At 36.5% G+C, this 20,689-nt stretch overlaps 4 protein-coding genes across 4 annotated transcripts; all 4 read right to left on the bottom strand.

Annotated features, from left to right (window-relative positions):
* Positions 1 to 5,008: 5,008 nt before the first annotated feature.
* On the bottom strand, positions 5,009 to 5,983 carry LOC112904154 (extracellular exo-alpha-(1->5)-L-arabinofuranosidase-like). Its single transcript, XM_025973511.1, has one exon. It carries the CDS (start codon positions 5,981 to 5,983, stop codon positions 5,009 to 5,011), a length of 975 nt encoding a protein of 324 aa, XP_025829296.1.
* A 4,233-nt stretch (positions 5,984 to 10,216) lies between these two features.
* On the bottom strand, positions 10,217 to 11,191 carry LOC108733368 (extracellular exo-alpha-(1->5)-L-arabinofuranosidase-like). Its single transcript, XM_018464498.1, has one exon. The coding sequence runs from the start codon at positions 11,189 to 11,191 to the stop codon at positions 10,217 to 10,219; it is 975 nt and encodes a 324-aa protein (XP_018320000.1).
* Positions 11,192 to 14,798: 3,607 nt separating this feature from the next.
* LOC108733367 (extracellular exo-alpha-(1->5)-L-arabinofuranosidase-like) lies at positions 14,799 to 15,776 on the bottom strand. The gene has a single exon (XM_018464497.1). It carries the CDS (start codon positions 15,774 to 15,776, stop codon positions 14,799 to 14,801), a length of 978 nt encoding a protein of 325 aa, XP_018319999.1.
* A 2,797-nt stretch (positions 15,777 to 18,573) lies between these two features.
* On the bottom strand, positions 18,574 to 19,554 carry LOC108733409 (extracellular exo-alpha-(1->5)-L-arabinofuranosidase-like). Its single transcript, XM_018464560.2, has one exon. The coding sequence runs from the start codon at positions 19,552 to 19,554 to the stop codon at positions 18,574 to 18,576; it is 981 nt and encodes a 326-aa protein (XP_018320062.1).
* Between the last annotated feature and the right edge of the window lie 1,135 nt (positions 19,555 to 20,689).

Here is a 20,689-nt window from a genome sequence, read left to right as displayed (position 1 = left end):
ACAATATTTGACTGACAACTTTGACTTGGCTTAACCACATACGACTGTTTCCCTCCACATTTTCATTTTAGATTCGGACATACGAACATAACACTAAATTTTCTCACTGCAAAACCATTGTGTACAACGCATGCTAGCTACCCACAAAGCTTAAAGATATAAAATGAGCTTAAATGTTTACTACTTGTACTGTTTTCCCGAAAATTTGAGAATCTTTTACGGAAGACAGGGTGAAAGATTTCACCAGGACACTATTAAGGAAGATAGGTCATTTATAGCTGACTATTGTTTGATGCTTAAACAGGAAACAGAAAATGAATAGCCAAAAGAACTAAAGCGAATAAGAAGAGATTGAATAGCCAAAAAGTATGAACACGTAATGTAATGTGCATTTTGAAGAAATAGTTCATCTACGTAATAAGCTGAAACAGAAATCATATTTGAATTCAATAGATTAGAAAAGATAATATTTGCTAAAAATATCTCATGCAGCTCAAAAAAAACAATTTTTTGCAGACCTTTGTATCGATTAAATTTTAAATCATTGTTTTGAAAGAAAGTTGTTTTGAACGAATGCCGCAGGCGATCGATACAGGTGGCGCCTTTAGTACACCTGACAGCCGTTCGCCGAGGGTCATAATCTAAATTATGTATACCGCAAACAAGGCTGGCACTGCAAAGAAACTGACAGGAATAATCAGGAATATTCATCAATAATACTCATTAGTACAGGAATTTAAATTTCGATAGATAAATTTATGCATAACATACGACACAGCTTGTATAAAAGTCATAATTTTTGTCCTGTATTTTTAAATAAAAAACAAACGAAAGTTAACAGGATGGGTGGGTAAAATCTGAAACTATTAACTCCTCCTCTACATTCATATCCTACAAGCAAGATTAAAGACCTTCAAATTTTCAACAGATTGGTTTTTAATATAGAACGCTGTATGAAAGGAACTTAACTTGCATAATAGAATGTTTATGTAAATGTTGTATCGAAGTTACGATTAGACATTTTACATATCGATATCGTATACCAACATGTTAAATATTCATACAGGCAATTTAGATATTCTTGCACACAAATAATATTAGATACATATTATCACTTTTTAACGAGGAATTAGTGCGTGTGTCTCGGTAGATACCTAGTTAAGGCTAATTAAAATAATAAATTATTGTACATTAACCAAATAAAGACGTATTTATTCTAAAGATATAGTAACAACTATAATGAATGTTTAATTAATAAGCATTACATTGAACTTAAACTCGCTAAAACATAAACTCTTTTACCTACACGTATTAGATATTTAAAATAGCCTGCTTCGGATAGCCGGATCCGCGTCAATGTGATAAGGCACTAAAGGTCTTTTCGTGTTTAACAGGATGACAGGTTCTATTAAGCCGTGTTTTCTTCCACGGTCGCCTACGACTGGCGACCGCGACCGGATCGCGACATCTTTTCAATGCGTTTGTTATTAAGGGGTTAAGGGTAACTCAGTCGTTTCTATTGGATTTCATTCCGCAATAAAATGTAGATGTCTTTTTTCATGAAGACGACAAACTACTTCTTAATTTAATGTCTAGTCATTCAGGAAAGTAGGCAAATAACTATAACACTCGGTGTCTTATTAGGTGATTTGTTGAGTCCTCTATGGTTCTGCCTAGCTTTAAATCCATTGTCAAACAATCTTCAATACAAGAGGACAAAATTATGAAAGAAAAATTTAAAATTGAAATGTGGAAATCAAAAGTGCTTCGTGGAAAATACCCGAACCAACAACAGCAGGGACATATAGATAAAGAAGCTTCTAATATGTGGTTAAAGAAACGAAATATATTCTTAGAAACTGCGGGATTCGTGATAGCGATTCAGGACACAATAATAAAAACAAGAATCTATGAAAAATATATTATTAAAAATCCCACAATTTCATCGGACACATGCCAAGCTTGCAACACATCTCGCGAAACAATTGACCACATCACTGGGGGTTGCTCATTTTTAGCCAGTTGACAATATACCGACAGGCATAATAATGTTGCTAAACAGATACACTCGCCAAAAAGCTTAAACTCATAGATCGGATAGAGCCGTATACTATAAATACAAATCACAAAATGTATTAGAAAACCACTTAGCCAAGCTTTATTGGGATAGAAACCTAATTACAGACAAAACAGTTAATCATAACAGACCAGATATTGAGAAAATTCAAAAATATATTCCTGGCTGATGAAATAAAAAAAAAATGTGGAATCAGAACACAGTTCGAATTATTCCAATAATAATATCATCAATAGGCGTTACATCTAAAACATCATACGCTAGCCTAGTACGAAGATTTCTTAACAATACTGACATATCCCCCTTTTCAGATCACACAACAGGTTACATTAGAAGTGGAGTTTTTAATAATCACCGATCATATTTCAGCAAGAAATACTGTTAGCTTTATAAAATTTAAGAACATAAAATTGGTTCCCATACCATATCCCAAAATATGTGAGTGAGGTTCTTTGGCATAAGCCCATCTTCACTTGCTCAAAGTTGACCAGTGAAAACTGAGAAGCCCGGGAAATAATAATATCTAATAAAATCGTTTTCAGTCTAATAATATTAATTTTTTAAATTCATCGTGTGACCATGCCGAGAAAATTCTTACTGAAGGAAAACAGATCGGCATGGGAGAAGTCGTCTCGATCCGGTTATAACGACAAAACCGAGTGGTAGCTCATCGACCACTGGATTGTCGCTGGATTCCACTTATAAATATAGATATAAACGCGCCTATTTCCCAGTCCTTTGGTATTCTCCCTGCATTCTATATTTTAGGGGACAATTTTCTAATTGTAAGAAGCAGAATTCCCGTATTCCCGTATTCCCGCAACATTTATTGGAGTCGGTGCCCTGCTACTCTCCCCTTTTTAATTTTCTGTATAGCGACCTTAGTTTCGTATGTTGGTACGTTATGATTATTATCTTCTTCTTTCCCTTCTATATAAGCTTGTTCTCGATTAATATGTGTTGTTGACCAGCACATTTGCTCTTTTATCATCCAAAATTTATATACAATAGAATACATAAGTAAAAATCCTCCGCTAACTCATTACAACCGAATATTATAAGGAATAAAATGTTGACAAATAATTTTTATTTATTCACTACCTACAGGTTAAATACATGAGTTGTTAGATTGCATTGTTTGTAAACAATTTCGGTTATTATAAAAGTGCCTATTTTTACTGAAAAAAATATAATCATTTTCTAATGATTACTGTTGACTGAATTCATTTAAAAATAAATGCCCTACAGACATTTGTGCTTTCAATAGGAATATTTTATGATAATCACAGGCACACCGCTGTCTAAATAATTAGCTACTAAATGATGATATCGTTATTTAATCCGGCACTGCGGAATTGTTTTACCTTTTATTAAATTGTTTGTTTCATTATAATTCCATTTATTTAATGGTTGATACAGCTATAGTTTTTTAATCGTTTCTAAAAAATCAATAAAACAGTTAAAGATACACTAATAGTACCCGAATTGGTTAAGTAACTCAAAGAGAAGGTTAATCTTCATCAAAATGGTATCATTTTATTTGTTTAGATGTTGGACATCCATTTAATCAAATTAGAGAATTTGTTCTTTCTACGAGAACATTTTCCTTGTGGCTATTGAAAGTAAACAAGATCATTCGGATACTTTGACAAATAATCATAACATATTAAAAAATAATTAAAGGAAATTCATATAGATACTTTAACAGGTAATCATGAAATATTAAAGAATAACTAAAGTAACTTCGGATGTGGTTATCATACTTTTTATGCAACATTCATACTTATTTATTGTTGCTGACGTTTCGGTACTTACTGTAGGCGTTCAATGTTTGTCAATAACGTTCGAAACAATTCTGTGTGTATCAATGTAAAGTCCCTGCATATACATATATAAGCAACAAATATTTTCGTTATCACAGAGCCGTGATAGTCAGGCATCATATGTGTATGTTATTGATTGTTTTCCTGCCTTACATGAATATTTCAATGAATTAAGTTTTAAAGTGGATGAAGACCTCTTTTCTTTGCTGGTTCCGAATCCATTTTCCTTAATACCTAAACCATTAGGTCTAAGCGCAATATGTAAGTCTAATTGATGACATCCATTTCTTATTATGAGCCAATCTTCGAATTTCTCAAAAACTAGAGAATACCTACATCTCCATCACAATAGTGATTTAATATCCTTGCCTTCTTATAAGTTCTGTTTCTTCTTCTAATATGTCCTCAGCTAGCCCTCCATGTCTGAGAATTTATGTCGCCAATTTCTTATTTACTTCCAAGCCGGTCTCTGCTCTCCTACTCATTCTAACACCTCCTCATTTCTATCTACAGGACTTACATCGTCCTTCTATAATAAAGACCACATATGAAACGCTTCTAACCGTACACGCTTCACACTCATACAAATCCGTGCTCTAAACCTTAAAGATCATTTATCATCATCATAAGATCGTCAGTCCTAAGACTGGTTGGACAAGCACCTCCACTCTTCCCTATCTTGAGCTAATGTTCGCGTGTCCTTAAAATTAGAACACCCCACATCCATTATTATTTGTGAACAATAATCTAATCTATGTCTACCTCTACTCCTTTTACCGTTTGTATCTGATTCCAATATCAATATCAATACCAACCAACCCTTCATGCCTATAATGGTGTTCTACCAACCGTTCCCTACTATATATATAGTCATCAACCATGACAAAAAATTAATTGGATTGTTTGAAAGGTTTCGCAGTCTATATTTCGTATTATTGAAAATTTGAACTACATATATTCATATCAAAAGTATAGTCAGTACATATGTCGCCATCCAATGATATTTGCTGCCTCATAGTATGATTATTTACTAAGGTTATCAGCAGCTATTTCAATTTATCAATTATTCACTTTTATATTAGGACAATAATCTCAATTTTTATTATAATTATTGTTCGCTGGATGGTTCTTCCAATTCCACACCTTCGGCTTCGGGAACACCAAATATGGGAAGTCCGTCGGCGCCCCAAGTGAATTTCTGTGCCCGTGACGATCTGTCCATATAGCAAACACCATCCGGACTACTGTTAGCGTGATAAACGATCCAGTCTTCTGTTCCATCCGCTGACTTAAAGAACCCGTTGTGTCCGGGGCCGTACACATGATGGCCTTCGTCTTTTTGGAACACAGGATTGGGATACTTCTTCCAGTGTGTGATGTTGAGTGGATCTGTGCCCACAAACTCCAAGAGACCAAGCTTGTAATCAGGTGTGGCACATGAACTGGCCGAGTAGACTATGAAGGTTCTGTTGTCATGGTAGAGAGGTTCAGGCCCCTCGTTAGTAGTGCCACCTTCTATCTCCCAGTCATATGTCGGGGCGGATATCATGTGTTTTACACCAGGTGCCAGCGTGTAAGGATTAGTCAGTTCCCGTATGTACAACTGTTGGGTGTCGGCAATGAACGACGCGATCAAATAGAACTTACCATTGATCTTGATCAAACTGGGATCCAATTCCATCGGGTCACCGTCATCGATTAAATCCGCCTTATGTGAATAGGGCCCCATCGGGTCATCCCCAACGCTTTCTGCCACATGATTCCTGTGACACGCGTAGTTTTCAGTGCCTGGGGCGCATGACGTGTAGTAAAGGTACCACTTTCCGTCTACTTGATGAAGTTCTGGTGCCCATCCCGTATGACCGTCGAATGTGTACACCACCGTGTTCGAAGCATTTTTCAGACCTTCCAAGGTGGTAGCCTTTCGTATGCTAAAGTAATTGTCCCAACTGGTAGCGATCAAGTAATAGAAGCCTTCATAGGAGACCATCCATGGGTCGGGCGCATTTGGTGCTATCGGGTTCGTGAACGCTTCAGTACCAACCGTCGCCACCAATAATCCTATCACAAGCAGCATGAACATGTTCGATTTTTAATTTTAAATGCCTACTACTACAGCTTTTATAAGTGAGCAAATTCCACCACTATCATCATATTTTTCTTCAGTGTCCTGAAAACATCTGTTATCTATCTACTTATCTAGTTATAATCTCTTTTGAAGTAGTTGAACGTGACACTTGTGCAACTTCGCACTGCAATCATCTCTTATCTACTAAAAAAAAATGCTTGTTCCCAAATTAATTATGGGTTACAGATACAAGTAGATCTAAATCTACTTCTAAAAAAAACGTCAAACTATACAGTTTGATGTCATATCACATATTTGTGATGTGTATATATGTGCTATATATAGTGTGTTAAAATATATGATATTATCGTATAGAAAAGTGTTTTTTCTGTTGTATTCCCCTTTCATTATTCCAAATGTTCCATTTATTCATCTTAGTTTCTACAGATTTTTTATTTGTTTTAATCTTAGAAGGTTAGAAATAAAGAGGTATTAGAAAGAATAGGAGAACAGAGGACACTATGGAAGTAAATCAAAAATAGGCGAGATAGGTTAGTAGGACACCTTCTCAGGCATGAAGGTCTAGTCAAAGACATACTAGAGGCAGAAACGGAAGTTAATAGGGGTAGAGGTAGACCTAGATTAGATTACTCTTCGCAAATAGTTAAGGATATGGGTTGTTCTAGCTTTAGGGAAATGCGAAGATTAGCGCGGGATAGGAAAGAGTGGAGGTGCGTGTCTAACCAGTCTTCGGACTGACGACCTTATGAGGTCTTGATGAATCATTCTCAAATATTTCATTGCATTTTCTGAATCTTTTGTTGATCTTTCCTGGTTCCTTATACCTTTCCATTTAATTTCTCTTCAACATTATGATAATCCCGTTCATTCTGTAACATTTCCTTCGTATTCTGTTGCCTTTTTGTAGTGCATTAGCCTATCTTGGGGTAAAAAAGAATCGCCCTCCATCTTCCAGTAAGAAGTTGCTTTTATTTCCACAATTTTCTGCCTTTTTTGTATTAACATCAGATTTATCTCTCTTTTTTAAATGAATGTTGTGTAAACGAGTAGTGCTTAGGTGTGTATTTTTAGTAAAATGTCCTGTTTTATTATTATAATATACAAGAATGTCCATCGTCATTACTACTCTTAATTTGTATGTCGAAGATGCTAATTAATGTCATTAAAGACAAAACGTTCTTAGGGAGAAACATAAAGGGATTACTACGTAAGGGGTGTGAAGGTTGGATTATAGCTAATTCAAAAATCGGAAACGAAAAACTAGAAGACATTGATTTCCGATATTTAGGAAGTCAGATAACTCAGGGGACAAAGCGCTACATATATAAAATAAACAGTGGCCTAGTGTCTAGTCGCTTCCAATAAAAAAAAACATTATTGTGATTGCAGTAGATTAATTCTGAAATTCGAAAAAAAAATACTGCGAAGAGACGTTACTAGAAATGAGGACGTCTTAGAAAGAGTAGGAAAACTGAGGGCGTTTTGAAAATTAACAAGAAATATGGAAGGGTAGTTAGGAAAGAAGCTGAAGTTAAAAACGGCAGGGGTGTATCCAGATTTAGCAACCAATCTTCGAGTTACACACTTTACGATGATGATGTCACATTAATAATTCTTTGGGTTTTATTTAAAATTGAATTAGATTCCCCTTTCCTTATGTTGCATTTTCCAAAACTAAATATTCTTTGAAAATATACTATTATATAATCGATGAAGTAAAAAAACAAATTATTAAATGGTATAGAGAAATATAAGAACAAAGGCTTTCACGACGGGAATCCATAGTAGAATGACGATTCGGGCTATAGGGCCGTGGTTAAAGTGAACTATTCTATCCTGACGTTTCGTCAGCTACTACGGCTGACATTCTCAGTGATACTACTGCGTTGACAACGTGAACGTAGATTATATCTCGAAGTCTCGAAAGCGACTGGACAGAATAGTTCACTTAGACCACGGCCCTATAGCCCGAATCTTCATTCTACTATGGTATAGGGAAATTTTCTTAGATCTGGCAACCTTGTGACGTCTGACGAATGTGAGCCGGTCGGTCGTAAGAGTCGCCAACTTTTTAAAGTGTACGTATACCTAATAACAGGAAACTATAATACATTGAGCAGTGGCGTCGACCTTCGTGAGCGAATTGTGAACGCGTTCTCACCGAGAAGGTCGTCACTTTCTGTGATCGAATGTTACCCAAGTTCCTCGCCCGAAGTAGGTAATTCCAACCGACACATTTGCTTACTATATATTAATAATATTATACAACAACACACTCGATTAAAAGACAACAGCCTCTAATGATTATGGCATAGTTTTATAGGGTTGTTCAGGTGGTAGCCTTTCGTATGCTAAAGTAATTGTCCCAACTGGTAGCGATCAAGTAATAGAAGCCTTCATCGGGTTAAATACATGAGTTGTTAGATTGCATTGTTTGTAAACAATTTCGGTTATTATAAAAGTGCCTATTTTTACTGAAAAAAATATAATCATTTTCTAATGATTACTGTTGACTGAATTCATTTAAAAATAAATGCCCTACAGACATTTGTGCTTTCAATAGGAATATTTTATGATAATCACAGGCACACCGCTGTCTAAATAATTAGCTACTAAATGATGATATCGTTATTTAATCCGGCACTGCGGAATTGTTTTACCTTTTATTAAATTGTTTGTTTCATTATAATTCCATTTATTTAATGGTTGATACAGCTATAGTTTTTTAATCGTTTCTAAAAAATCAATAAAACAGTTAAAGATACACTAATAGTACCCGAATTGGTTAAGTAACTCAAAGAGAAGGTTAATCTTCATCAAAATGGTATCATTTTATTTGTTTAGATGTTGGACATCCATTTAATCAAATTAGAGAATTTGTTCTTTCTACGAGAACATTTTCCTTGTGGCTATTGAAAGTAAACAAGATCATTCGGATACTTTGACAAATAATCATAACATATTAAAAAATAATTAAAGGAAATTCATATAGATACTTTAACAGGTAATCATGAAATATTAAAGAATAACTAAAGTAACTTCGGATGTGGTTATCATACTTTTTATGCAACATTCATACTTATTTATTGTTGCTGACGTTTCGGTACTTACTGTAGGCGTTCAATGTTTGTCAATAACGTTCGAAACAATTCTGTGTGTATCAATGTAAAGTCCCTGCATATACATATATAAGCAACAAATATTTTCGTTATCACAGAGCCGTGATAGTCAGGCATCATATGTGTATGTTATTGATTGTTTTCCTGCCTTACATGAATATTTCAATGAATTAAGTTTTAAAGTGGATGAAGACCTCTTTTCTTTGCTGGTTCCGAATCCATTTTCCTTAATACCTAAACCATTAGGTCTAAGCGCAATATGTAAGTCTAATTGATGACATCCATTTCTTATTATGAGCCAATCTTCGAATTTCTCAAAAACTAGAGAATACCTACATCTCCATCACAATAGTGATTTAATATCCTTGCCTTCTTATAAGTTCTGTTTCTTCTTCTAATATGTCCTCAGCTAGCCCTCCATGTCTGAGAATTTATGTCGCCAATTTCTTATTTACTTCCAAGCCGGTCTCTGCTCTCCTACTCATTCTAACACCTCCTCATTTCTATCTACAGGACTTACATCGTCCTTCTATAATAAAGACCACATATGAAACGCTTCTAACCGTACACGCTTCACACTCATACAAATCCGTGCTCTAAACCTTAAAGATCATTTATCATCATCATAAGATCGTCAGTCCTAAGACTGGTTGGACAAGCACCTCCACTCTTCCCTATCTTGAGCTAATGTTCGCGTGTCCTTAAAATTAGAACACCCCACATCCATTATTATTTGTGAACAATAATCTAATCTATGTCTACCTCTACTCCTTTTACCGTTTGTATCTGATTCCAATATCAATATCAATACCAACCAACCCTTCATGCCTATAATGGTGTTCTACCAACCGTTCCCTACTATATATATAGTCATCAACCATGACAAAAAATTAATTGGATTGTTTGAAAGGTTTCGCAGTCTATATTTCGTATTATTGAAAATTTGAACTACATATATTCATATCAAAAGTATAGTCAGTACATATGTCGCCATCCAATGATATTTGCTGCCTCATAGTATGATTATTTACTAAGGTTATCAGCAGCTATTTCAATTTATCAATTATTCACTTTTATATTAGGACAATAATCTCAATTTTTATTATAATTATTGTTCGCTGGATGGTTCTTCCAATTCCACACCTTCGGCTTCGGGAACACCAAATATGGGAAGTCCGTCGGCGCCCCAAGTGAATTTCTGTGCCCGTGACGATCTGTCCATATAGCAAACACCATCCGGACTACTGTTAGCGTGATAAACGATCCAGTCTTCTGTTCCATCCGCTGACTTAAAGAACCCGTTGTGTCCGGGGCCGTACACATGATGGCCTTCGTCTTTTTGGAACACAGGATTGGGATACTTCTTCCAGTGTGTGATGTTGAGTGGATCTGTGCCCACAAACTCCAAGAGACCAAGCTTGTAATCAGGTGTGGCACATGAACTGGCCGAGTAGACTATGAAGGTTCTGTTGTCATGGTAGAGAGGTTCAGGCCCCTCGTTAGTAGTGCCACCTTCTATCTCCCAGTCATATGTCGGGGCGGATATCATGTGTTTTACACCAGGTGCCAGCGTGTAAGGATTAGTCAGTTCCCGTATGTACAACTGTTGGGTGTCGGCAATGAACGACGCGATCAAATAGAACTTACCATTGATCTTGATCAAACTGGGATCCAATTCCATCGGGTCACCGTCATCGATTAAATCCGCCTTATGTGAATAGGGCCCCATCGGGTCATCCCCAACGCTTTCTGCCACATGATTCCTGTGACACGCGTAGTTTTCAGTGCCTGGGGCGCATGACGTGTAGTAAAGGTACCACTTTCCGTCTACTTGATGAAGTTCTGGTGCCCATCCCGTATGACCGTCGAATGTGTACACCACCGTGTTCGAAGCATTTTTCAGACCTTCCAAGGTGGTAGCCTTTCGTATGCTAAAGTAATTGTCCCAACTGGTAGCGATCAAGTAATAGAAGCCTTCATAGGAGACCATCCATGGGTCGGGCGCATTTGGTGCTATCGGGTTCGTGAACGCTTCAGTACCAACCGTCGCCACCAATAATCCTATCACAAGCAGCATGAACATGTTCGATTTTTAATTTTAAATGCCTACTACTACAGCTTTTATAAGTGAGCAAATTCCACCACTATCATCATATTTTTCTTCAGTGTCCTGAAAACATCTGTTATCTATCTACTTATCTAGTTATAATCTCTTTTGAAGTAGTTGAACGTGACACTTGTGCAACTTCGCACTGCAATCATCTCTTATCTACTAAAAAAAAATGCTTGTTCCCAAATTAATTATGGGTTACAGATACAAGTAGATCTAAATCTACTTCTAAAAAAAACGTCAAACTATACAGTTTGATGTCATATCACATATTTGTGATGTGTATATATGTGCTATATATAGTGTGTTAAAATATATGATATTATCGTATAGAAAAGTGTTTNCAAAAAAACGATTCCTTTAAAATCCCACCAAACAGACAGCATCACCTTTTTTTGGTGAATATCGGCTTCGGAAATGGTTTGAGCCGGTTCATTTTTTTTGCTTCATGACCACTTGCGTTTGACGTTGTTGTATACAACCCATTTTTCGTCCCCAGTGATGATGCGCTTCAAAAACGGATCATTTTCGTGACGTTTGAGAAGCGGATCGCAGACTTTAATGCGACGACACAGATTTCTCTCTGTGAGAACATGGGGAACCCATACATCGAGCTTCGAGGATAATCCCAGGCCTTTCAAGTGGTCATAAACTGTTGAATTTGATAAATTTAACCTCAATCCGATCTCACGTGTTGTTATTCGCCGGTTCACATCAACTAATGCCTTTATCGCGTCTTTATCAGTTTCAACCGGCCTTCCCGAACGTGGTGCATCTTCGACATCAAAATTGCCGGATCGAAATTTAGCGAACCAGTTCCTGGCACTGGCGTACTGTCAACACACCTTCTCCATACACATCAGTCAATTTCTTTCTGGCTTGAACAGCATTTTTACCCTTTCTGTAGTAAAAAAGTAAAATATGTCGAAAATGCTGCTTATCGCTCTCCATATTTAAAAGGGCACCAACCAAAAACTACTGCGTAGAATTAATTGGAATTTTTCACACACAAGCCTTGCTATATGAGCTCTCAAAGCATATAAAAATTATACGGCTTAAATGTGAAGTTGGGTGAAAAAGAATACAATTAAGTCCTCTGTCAGGAAAAAACGAAATGACTTTCCGAACAACCCAATATTATAAAATTCGTTGTCTTTCTCTTGTCGGAAACATTGACATTTAATCTGAGCAAGACCCGATTGTAATGCACCAGAGGGAACAAACAATAAGATGCCACAAACGGCAACCAGATCGAGAATGGGATTCCAGTTGTTTATTACCTTCACTTAAATCTACCGCTTTTATTCGCCCTTTCCATATTTTCTTCGTAAAACTCCATCCGCTATGTGAGATTCTCTAGGTAATGTTGTTGAGTAGTTTGTAGTTTGTAACATTTCAACTTGTTACGCTTTGTAATATTCGTAATAGTTTCGATGCTTAATATTAACTTCATCAATTTGAACACCATTAAATACAGAGAAAATCAACTTCCACTAAACTAGAAGCGGCGGTTTCGAGAAGTTCCACTCTTCCTGTACATACTGAACAGGCTGCTCTTCGTGTGAATGTATAAATTTTGTACAATTTTCAAACTTAGGAATGATTTCCAAAACTGCAGATTTTGCAGGAATCGGCCCATTTTCATATGAAAACACAAATCTGCCAATTACAGCTTCTGTGGAATTACCGGATTAATCATCATCATCATAAGGTCATCAGTCCTAAGACTGGTTAGACAAAGACCTTCAGTGTTTCCTATGCTGAGCTAATTTTCGCATTTATCTGAGTAATACTTTTCAATAATTTGTCTTTTGTTTCATTGATTATATAGACATACATTTTGAAGGAGCACGTGATTTGTGAAACCAGGAAAAAGTAGAGGTTATGTACCCTCTGTTGTGGAAGTAGGTCAATTGTTTTCCACACGTGTATACCTACTTATACCACAACTTTTATACGTGAGCAACCTCCATTAACATTGTGTTTATTCCTCTGTACTTTGAAAATATCTGTTTATCTATTTGCTTATATGTTTACAACATCTTTTGGAGTACAACTTCACACATCAATCACCTTTTATCTAATGAAAAAAAAAACGCTTTTTTCCCAAAATGAATTATAATAATTTGGAGCTATATAGATGAAAAAAACAACACAATTTGTTTATTGACAGTTTATCTTTAAATTACAGTTTGATTTCATAACTGTTTATCAAATAACAACGTTCTACCGTAAGTTTTTATTATACATATGTCCATTACTGAGGCAGCCTGCAAAAACGGTTTTGTTTGAAAATTGTAGAAAAACTATAGAAAATGCATGTACAGGCATCTGATTAAGCTTCTAAAGAACCAGGATTTGGCAAAATTTGATCCGACTTTAATAAGCGGTTTAAAAGATACTAAGATAAAATCTGCTTAAAAAGCATTTTCGTCTTGTAAGCATAATCGGTACAATTATATTCTCCTAAACTAGCTAAATATTATAACGTCTAATTAAAAGTTGGAAGAATTCCTTAAGCCAACTTTTGATATCCAGCAATTGCAGCAAAATGAGCGAGTGTCCTAACCTTAAATTTTTAACGATTACTGTTGAGGGTAAGGTTGAATTAAATAATGCACTTGATTCATAAAATGATGCTATTCTAACTTTATTCCATCAAAATAATCTAAAGTATACGTGGACTACTTACAACTTAACCTATCCTAAAAGCACCCGTCTTAGCGCGAATCATACCCCGTCGTCTTTTTGTCACCACGCATGTCCACAAGCATCGATCCTTGCGCAGGGGCTATTTAGTACCCCAGCGCACCCCATGTTTAATTTTCGCCAATCTCGAACCGCGTGAAAATATGCAATTAAGCAGTGTGACCGCAACAATTACAATTCAACCAGTATTGCATATTTCTATGGGTTTTTATGACGCGCTATTATGTTAAAACATTTCATATTATATTGAGAAAAGTTTTTATTTTGATGCATTTCTATTTTTTAATTTTCGTGGTATGTTCATCTTCTTGTCTACAAACCTTTCATTTATCACTAGACCTTATTGCTATATACTCGTTCTGAATCTTGCGTTGATTTCCTATAAAATATTCGAAAACTGACGAATGAGGAAAACTCCATCTCATTGATTTTTTAGTAACTTAAAAACCCACGCTGCCCTTATCTCCTTTTATCGTGAAATGTAAACTCCTGTCGCACATAAAAATTGCAGTAGGTTGAACATAAAGGAGAATGAAAAAAATACAGCAATTATTAATCATTTTGAAAAAATATCAATAAACATCAACTCTGAAAGGATAATTCATTCAACTGCCTCCCCAGCCATACGTATACTAAGACGACATTTAGTATCTAACAACTCACAAATTTATTTTCACCTATTCCACCGAGTGCAATGTCTGTGCATGGGTCTTGTAAAATGTAATAAAGTGTTTCGTTTTTTTTTTTTTTGAATGCGTTATTAGAGCGTGCAAATAAATTCCCAATTTATTTGTAAAAATACCTCCAACACTTAATGATATAATTCTTTATAAATATTCTTAAATACATTTTAAATTTTTATTATTGTAATTCATTCGCCGGATGGTGCTTGCAATTCCACGCCTTCGGCTTCGGGAACACCAAATACGGGAAGTCCATCGGCGCCCCATCTGAATTTCTGGGCCCGTGATGTTCTGTTCATGTCGCAGTGACCATTCGGACTATCATTAGCATGATAAACAATCCAGTCGTCTCTTCCATCTGGCGACTTAAAAAACCCGTTGTGTCCTGGTCCATACACCCCACGACTGATATTTTTTTGGAACACAGGATTGGGATATTTCCTCCAGTCTGAGATATTGAGTGGATCTCTGCCTATAAACTCCAACAGACCGAGCTTATAATTCTCTGTGTCGCAATAACCAGCCGAGTAAACTACAAAGGTCCTGTTGTTGTGGTATAGGGGTTCGGGTCCCTCGTTAACACTGCCACCATCGCTCTCCCAATCAAATGTCGGTTCTGATAGCAAGTGTTTTTCACCACGTGCCAGTGTGTAGGGGTTGGTTAGTTCGCGTATATACAACTTCTGAATATCGGGGATGAACGACGCTATTAAATAATGTTTACCGTTGATCTTGATCAAACTGGGATCCAATTCAAATACGTCGTCGCTATCAATCAAATCGGCCTTGTGAGTGTAGGGTCCCATCGGGTCATCCCCAGCACTTTCTGCCACACGATTCCTATGGCATGCGACGTCATCGGTATTAGTATTTGGACCGCATGACGTGTAGTAAAGGTACCACTTTTCATTTACTTGATGAATTTCTGGTGCCCATCCTGAGTGACCGCTGAACCTATACACCACTTGGTTCTGGGCACTTTTCAGACCAGCTAAAGTTCTGGCTTTCCTTATGCCGAAGTAATTGCTCCAGGTGGTTGCGATAAGGTGGTAGAAACCTTTATAATAGACCATCCATGGGTCAGGGGCATTTAGTGCTATCGGGTTCGTGAACGCATCCGAGCCAACTACCACCAATAGCAAACTTACAACGATCAACTTGAACATGTTCAACTTTTAGTTAGAATTAGCTCAGTAGCACAGCTTTTATACGTGAACAAGTTCCGCCATTATCAAATTTTTTTCTTGTGTAGACTTTATCGCTTTTTAATATCATTTGAAGTATTTTCATTTGCCACATGCTTCATATAGCAATTTTCGCTTATCTAATGAAAAAAATTACTGTGTCTCGAAATTCAGTAAATTATTAATTATGTGTTACTGATACAGATTAAAAAAGGTATTAAATAATTCGTCGACGAATCGTCTGTCTTAAGTCTTATTTATAGGTCATTCTTTTAGTATACGAGGGTGGATTGATAAGTTTCCGGCCTAACCAAGAGATGACACCACTAGGCCTACCTTGAGGTGACATTCTATAGTACCATCCTTGGATAGCTTGTAGCTATAGTTTCAGCCCGATCTCCTTGCTAGTGTAGGTTTGACAGCACGCTGAACAAGACGCCTCTGTGGTTTTCGTAAAAATGGAAAAGCAGGAAAATCGTGCTGTCATCAAATACTTTTATTTGAAGGGGTTAACGCCGAAGGAAATTAAAAAAGAGATGGACTCAACACTGGGGACATCCTCCCCGTCATATTCAACCGTTAAGCAGTGGGTTTCCGAGTTTAAAAAGGGTCGTGTGAGCACCTCTGATGGGCCTCGCTCAGGACGCCCCGTTGAGGTCACAACTCCAGATATGATCGAAAAAATTCATCAAATAGTGCTGGGAGACCGCAGATTGAAAGTGCGTGAGATAGCTGAGACCTGTAAGATGTCATATGAACGTGTGCAACATATTTTGCACCAACATTTGCATATGGAAAAGCTCTGTGCAAGATGGGTGCCGCGTTTGCTAACAGTCGACCAAAAATTGATTCGAAAAAACATTTCTACCGCAAATTTGTCATTGTATAAGCGTAATCCAAGCGAATTTTTGCGTCGATTCGTAACCGTTGACGAAACGTGGGTCCACCACTACACTCCTGAAACCAAAGAACAGTCTAAACAGTGGATTGGACCAGGGGAACCAACTCCAAAGAAGGCAAAAACAATTTTTTCGGCGAACAAGGTTATGGCTACTGTTTTTTGGGATGCAAGAGGTATTATATACATTGATTACCTTGCAAAGGGTAATACTATCACTGGTCAATACTACGCAGACTTATTGCAACGTTTGAGCCACGAGGTGAAAATTAAACGACCTCATCTGGCGAAGAAAAAAATCTTGTTTCATCACGATAACGCACCAGCGCACACGTCAATCGTTGCGACGGCTAAAATCAACGATCTAAAGTTTGAATTGATGCCGCACCCTCCTTACTCTCCAGACCTAGCCCCGAGTGACTATTTTCTGTTCCCTAATCTCAAAAAATGGCTTGGCGGTAAGAGATTTGCGGACAATGAAGAAGTAATCGAAGCTGTAAATGGTTATTTTGAGGAGCTTGACGAATCAGTCTATAGAGATGGCATTAATAGACTGGAACACCGCTATGAGAAATGTATCAGCCTTGGAGGAGATTATGTTGAGAAATAAAAAAAAAAATTTTTAAAAACCTTGTTTTTCTTGGTCAGGCCGGAAACTTATCAATCCACCCTCGTATATTATCTTCATCTTCTTTTCTTTAAAGTGATTTATTAGTGCTTTCTGCCTTCCACTTTTGTTTCTCTCAAGTATTCTGGTTCCTTCCTTTCTTATTATTTCTTTATATTCTTCGATGTATTTGTATCTACTTAATTGTACAGAAAAAAATTGGTTCCTAATATAATCGAATGGTATTTATTGACCGGTATTTCGTTGAAACAATTAATCGTTTATTAATACAAAAAATTTTATCTACTAATTTTTATTGATTTATCAACAAAATTTTTGTCTCAACGAACTATTGTTCGTTGTAGCAACAACTTCAGGTTTTTAAAGCAACGAACAATTTTATTGATTTGTCGAATTAATTATTTTATTGGGACAATAAACTTATTGTTATAAGTTAAGACACAATTTGAATAATCGATATTATTGTAGTAATCTACGAAATGATTAATCAATAAATGGTACATTGGGACAATGTTACACTATTTTATGAACTTACGAACTGATATTATTAAACAATGAACATTTTGTGTTGCCAGAACGAACAATTTATTGAATAACTAACAGTTCGTTGCCTCAATGTATCCAAATTTTGCCCCCATGAACTGTTTTATTGGTGGCGTCGGTATTCGCGCCTGATTTTTGGGGTTTAACGGAATGGCCTTCCCGAGCTTTCGTTCTACTAACATTCGTCTAATAATAGATGAAAATTAATAACTGTAGATAAGTGAGTATTGTAATTTACATATCAACAAGCTGAATATGAAATTAATTTTTTTTCGCCATAAGTTTTAAACTTATTTTTTTCATTAATCTGAAAACGTTTGTAATATTATGAATATGCATTACTTCTGGAAAATTATGAGCTTCTTCAGAGAAATATTACAGGTCAACAATGAGGATTGAACAATCCCATTTCTTCCATTTGTACTTTAACATTTTAAACCCATTTTTAACACACAAGTTAATTCCTTTTATACTACACACATAGGTATCTCCATAATATTATTATTAGTTTATATTTAATTTAAGAAATTGTCTTGTAAAAGGGACAAAGCAACAATTCAAAACTAATTAAAACGCGTAGCTCAACCAATCGATAATGGACTGTTAATTTATCTACTAATTTACAGTTTCCTTATTTTTAAATTACAAAAAACAATAATAATTAGTTTTATTAGTTATAATGAGACCATAAGCAGACTTTTTTATTATAATTATTGTTCTCCGGACGGGGCTTGCAATTCCACGCCTTCGGCTTCGGGAACGCCAAATACGGGCAGTCCATCAGCACCCCAGGTGAATTTCTGTGCCCTTGATGACCTTTCCATGGTACAACCAGCATCCGGACTATTGTTAGCATGATAAATAATCCACTCCTCTGTTCCATCAGGTGACTGAAAGAACCCATTGTGTCCGGGACCGTACACATGATGGCTTACGTCTTTTTGGAACACCGGGTTGGGATATTTCTTCCAATGTGTGATATCGAGCGGGTCTGTACCTACAAACTCTAACAGACCGAGCTTATAATTCTCCGTGGCACAGTAACTAGCCGAGTAGACTATAAAGGTTCTGTTGCCGTGGTAAAGGGGTTCGGGACCCTCATTTACTCTGGCGCCCTCTCTTTCCCAATCAAGTGTCGGTTCGGATAGCAAGTGTTTTACACCAGGTGCTAGTGTGTAAGGGTTGACCAGTTCCCGTATGTACATCTTCTGAATATCGGGAATATACGACGCGATCAAATAGTATTTACCATTGATCTTGATCAAACTGGGATCCAATTCGTATGGGTCACCGTCATCAATCAAATCGGCCTTGTGAGTGTAGGGTCCCATCGGGTCATCCCCAGCGCTTTCTGCCACACGATTTCTGTGACACGCAAGGTCGTCAGTGTTAGTATCTGGACCGCATGACGTGTAGTAAAGGTACCACTTTCCGTCTACTTGGTGGAGTTCTGGTGCCCATCCTGAGTGACCCTCGAACGTGTACACGACCTCGTTTTCGACATTTTTCAGACCGGCCAAAGTGCTAGCCTTCCTTATGCCAAAATAATTGCTCCACGTGGTAGCGACCAGGTAGTAGAAGCCTTTGTAGTAGACCATCCACGGGTCAGGTGCATTCAGCGCTATCGGGTTCGTGAACGCATCGCAGCCAACCGCCACCAACAGCAAGCTTGCCACGATCAGCTTGAACATGTTCGACTTTTAATTTGAAATGAATAGTGCCTCAGCTTTTATACGTAATGAAACTCCACCATTATCATATTTTTCTTCTGTATACTGGATATATTTATCTGTTTATCAATCAGTTTATCTGTTTTTATTATCATTTTGCATTTGTCACTTCATATAGGTGTTATAGATTTTATCTAATGGAGAAAAATCGGTTTCGAAATCCATTAAATCAATAATGTATTATCGGCACAGACTTGTTGAGCCCATCCAAATGTGAACAGATCAGCACATTCTCTCTCACCATAGTTTTAAATTTGGACTGACTGTTTTTTTTAGTATATAGTTTGTAGTATTTTGCTTTTTCTTCTTTTCTTCATACCTCCAGAATTCATTTAATCTTATTTTATTACCCCTTCTAAATCTTGCAGTGATACCTAGTACCTTCACTGTCTTTCACTTAAGTATCTCTTAAATATTCTGACAATTCCTGTCTATAATTGGGACGATTAAAATTGGTAAAGTCCGTAATGAATTAGCCGTGAGAATGGATCTTCTTTTCTTGTGTCCACTTGGGACTGTAGTCATTTGCTGCGTTTTGAACACGCCCATGTTAAGTTAGGAGCGGTGTAATGGTTACAGATTGCTTAGGTACTCGAAAGATCAGGGTCGGCTTTATGACTGCCTGGTTGGAATTATATGTTTATACAAGCACCTTGCTTTACTAAATTCCTGAGAACGTTGAACTTTCTTTAAAAGCCGATGCTGGTAACATGCTTAATTATCTCTTTCTGTTACACATTAATTGACGTAATGTTATTCCTTTTTCTTTTCTTTATTAGTGTCCGCTGCAATTCTTACTTAACATCTCTTTTCTGTGTTTACGATATTCCCTACAACGTCTGTCGTGAGTAAAAGTAGGCGTTCTGTCAGCAACCGCTCTAGTTAGTAAGTTGAAAGAATGTAATCGATTTTAGTTAGAAATGTTTGCAGATTCTAATTTTATTTTGAGTAAAATAAAAATATAAATTTACAGTTGTTTTATAATTTTTATTAATTATATTTTCGTTACAAATTATTATAATTTATCAGTTATTCACTCTTTATAATTTCAAATCAAATAAAAGTGAAGAGATATCAGGCAGAATTTTTCGTATTG

This window comes from Agrilus planipennis, unplaced genomic scaffold (assembly GCF_000699045.2).
Source record: "Agrilus planipennis isolate EAB-ADULT unplaced genomic scaffold, Apla_2.0 scaffold49, whole genome shotgun sequence".
Classification (NCBI taxonomy): Eukaryota; Metazoa; Arthropoda; class Insecta; order Coleoptera; family Buprestidae; genus Agrilus; species Agrilus planipennis.
Note: the sequence above shows the minus strand (reverse complement) of the source record. Positions and strands in the feature narration are given on the sequence as shown.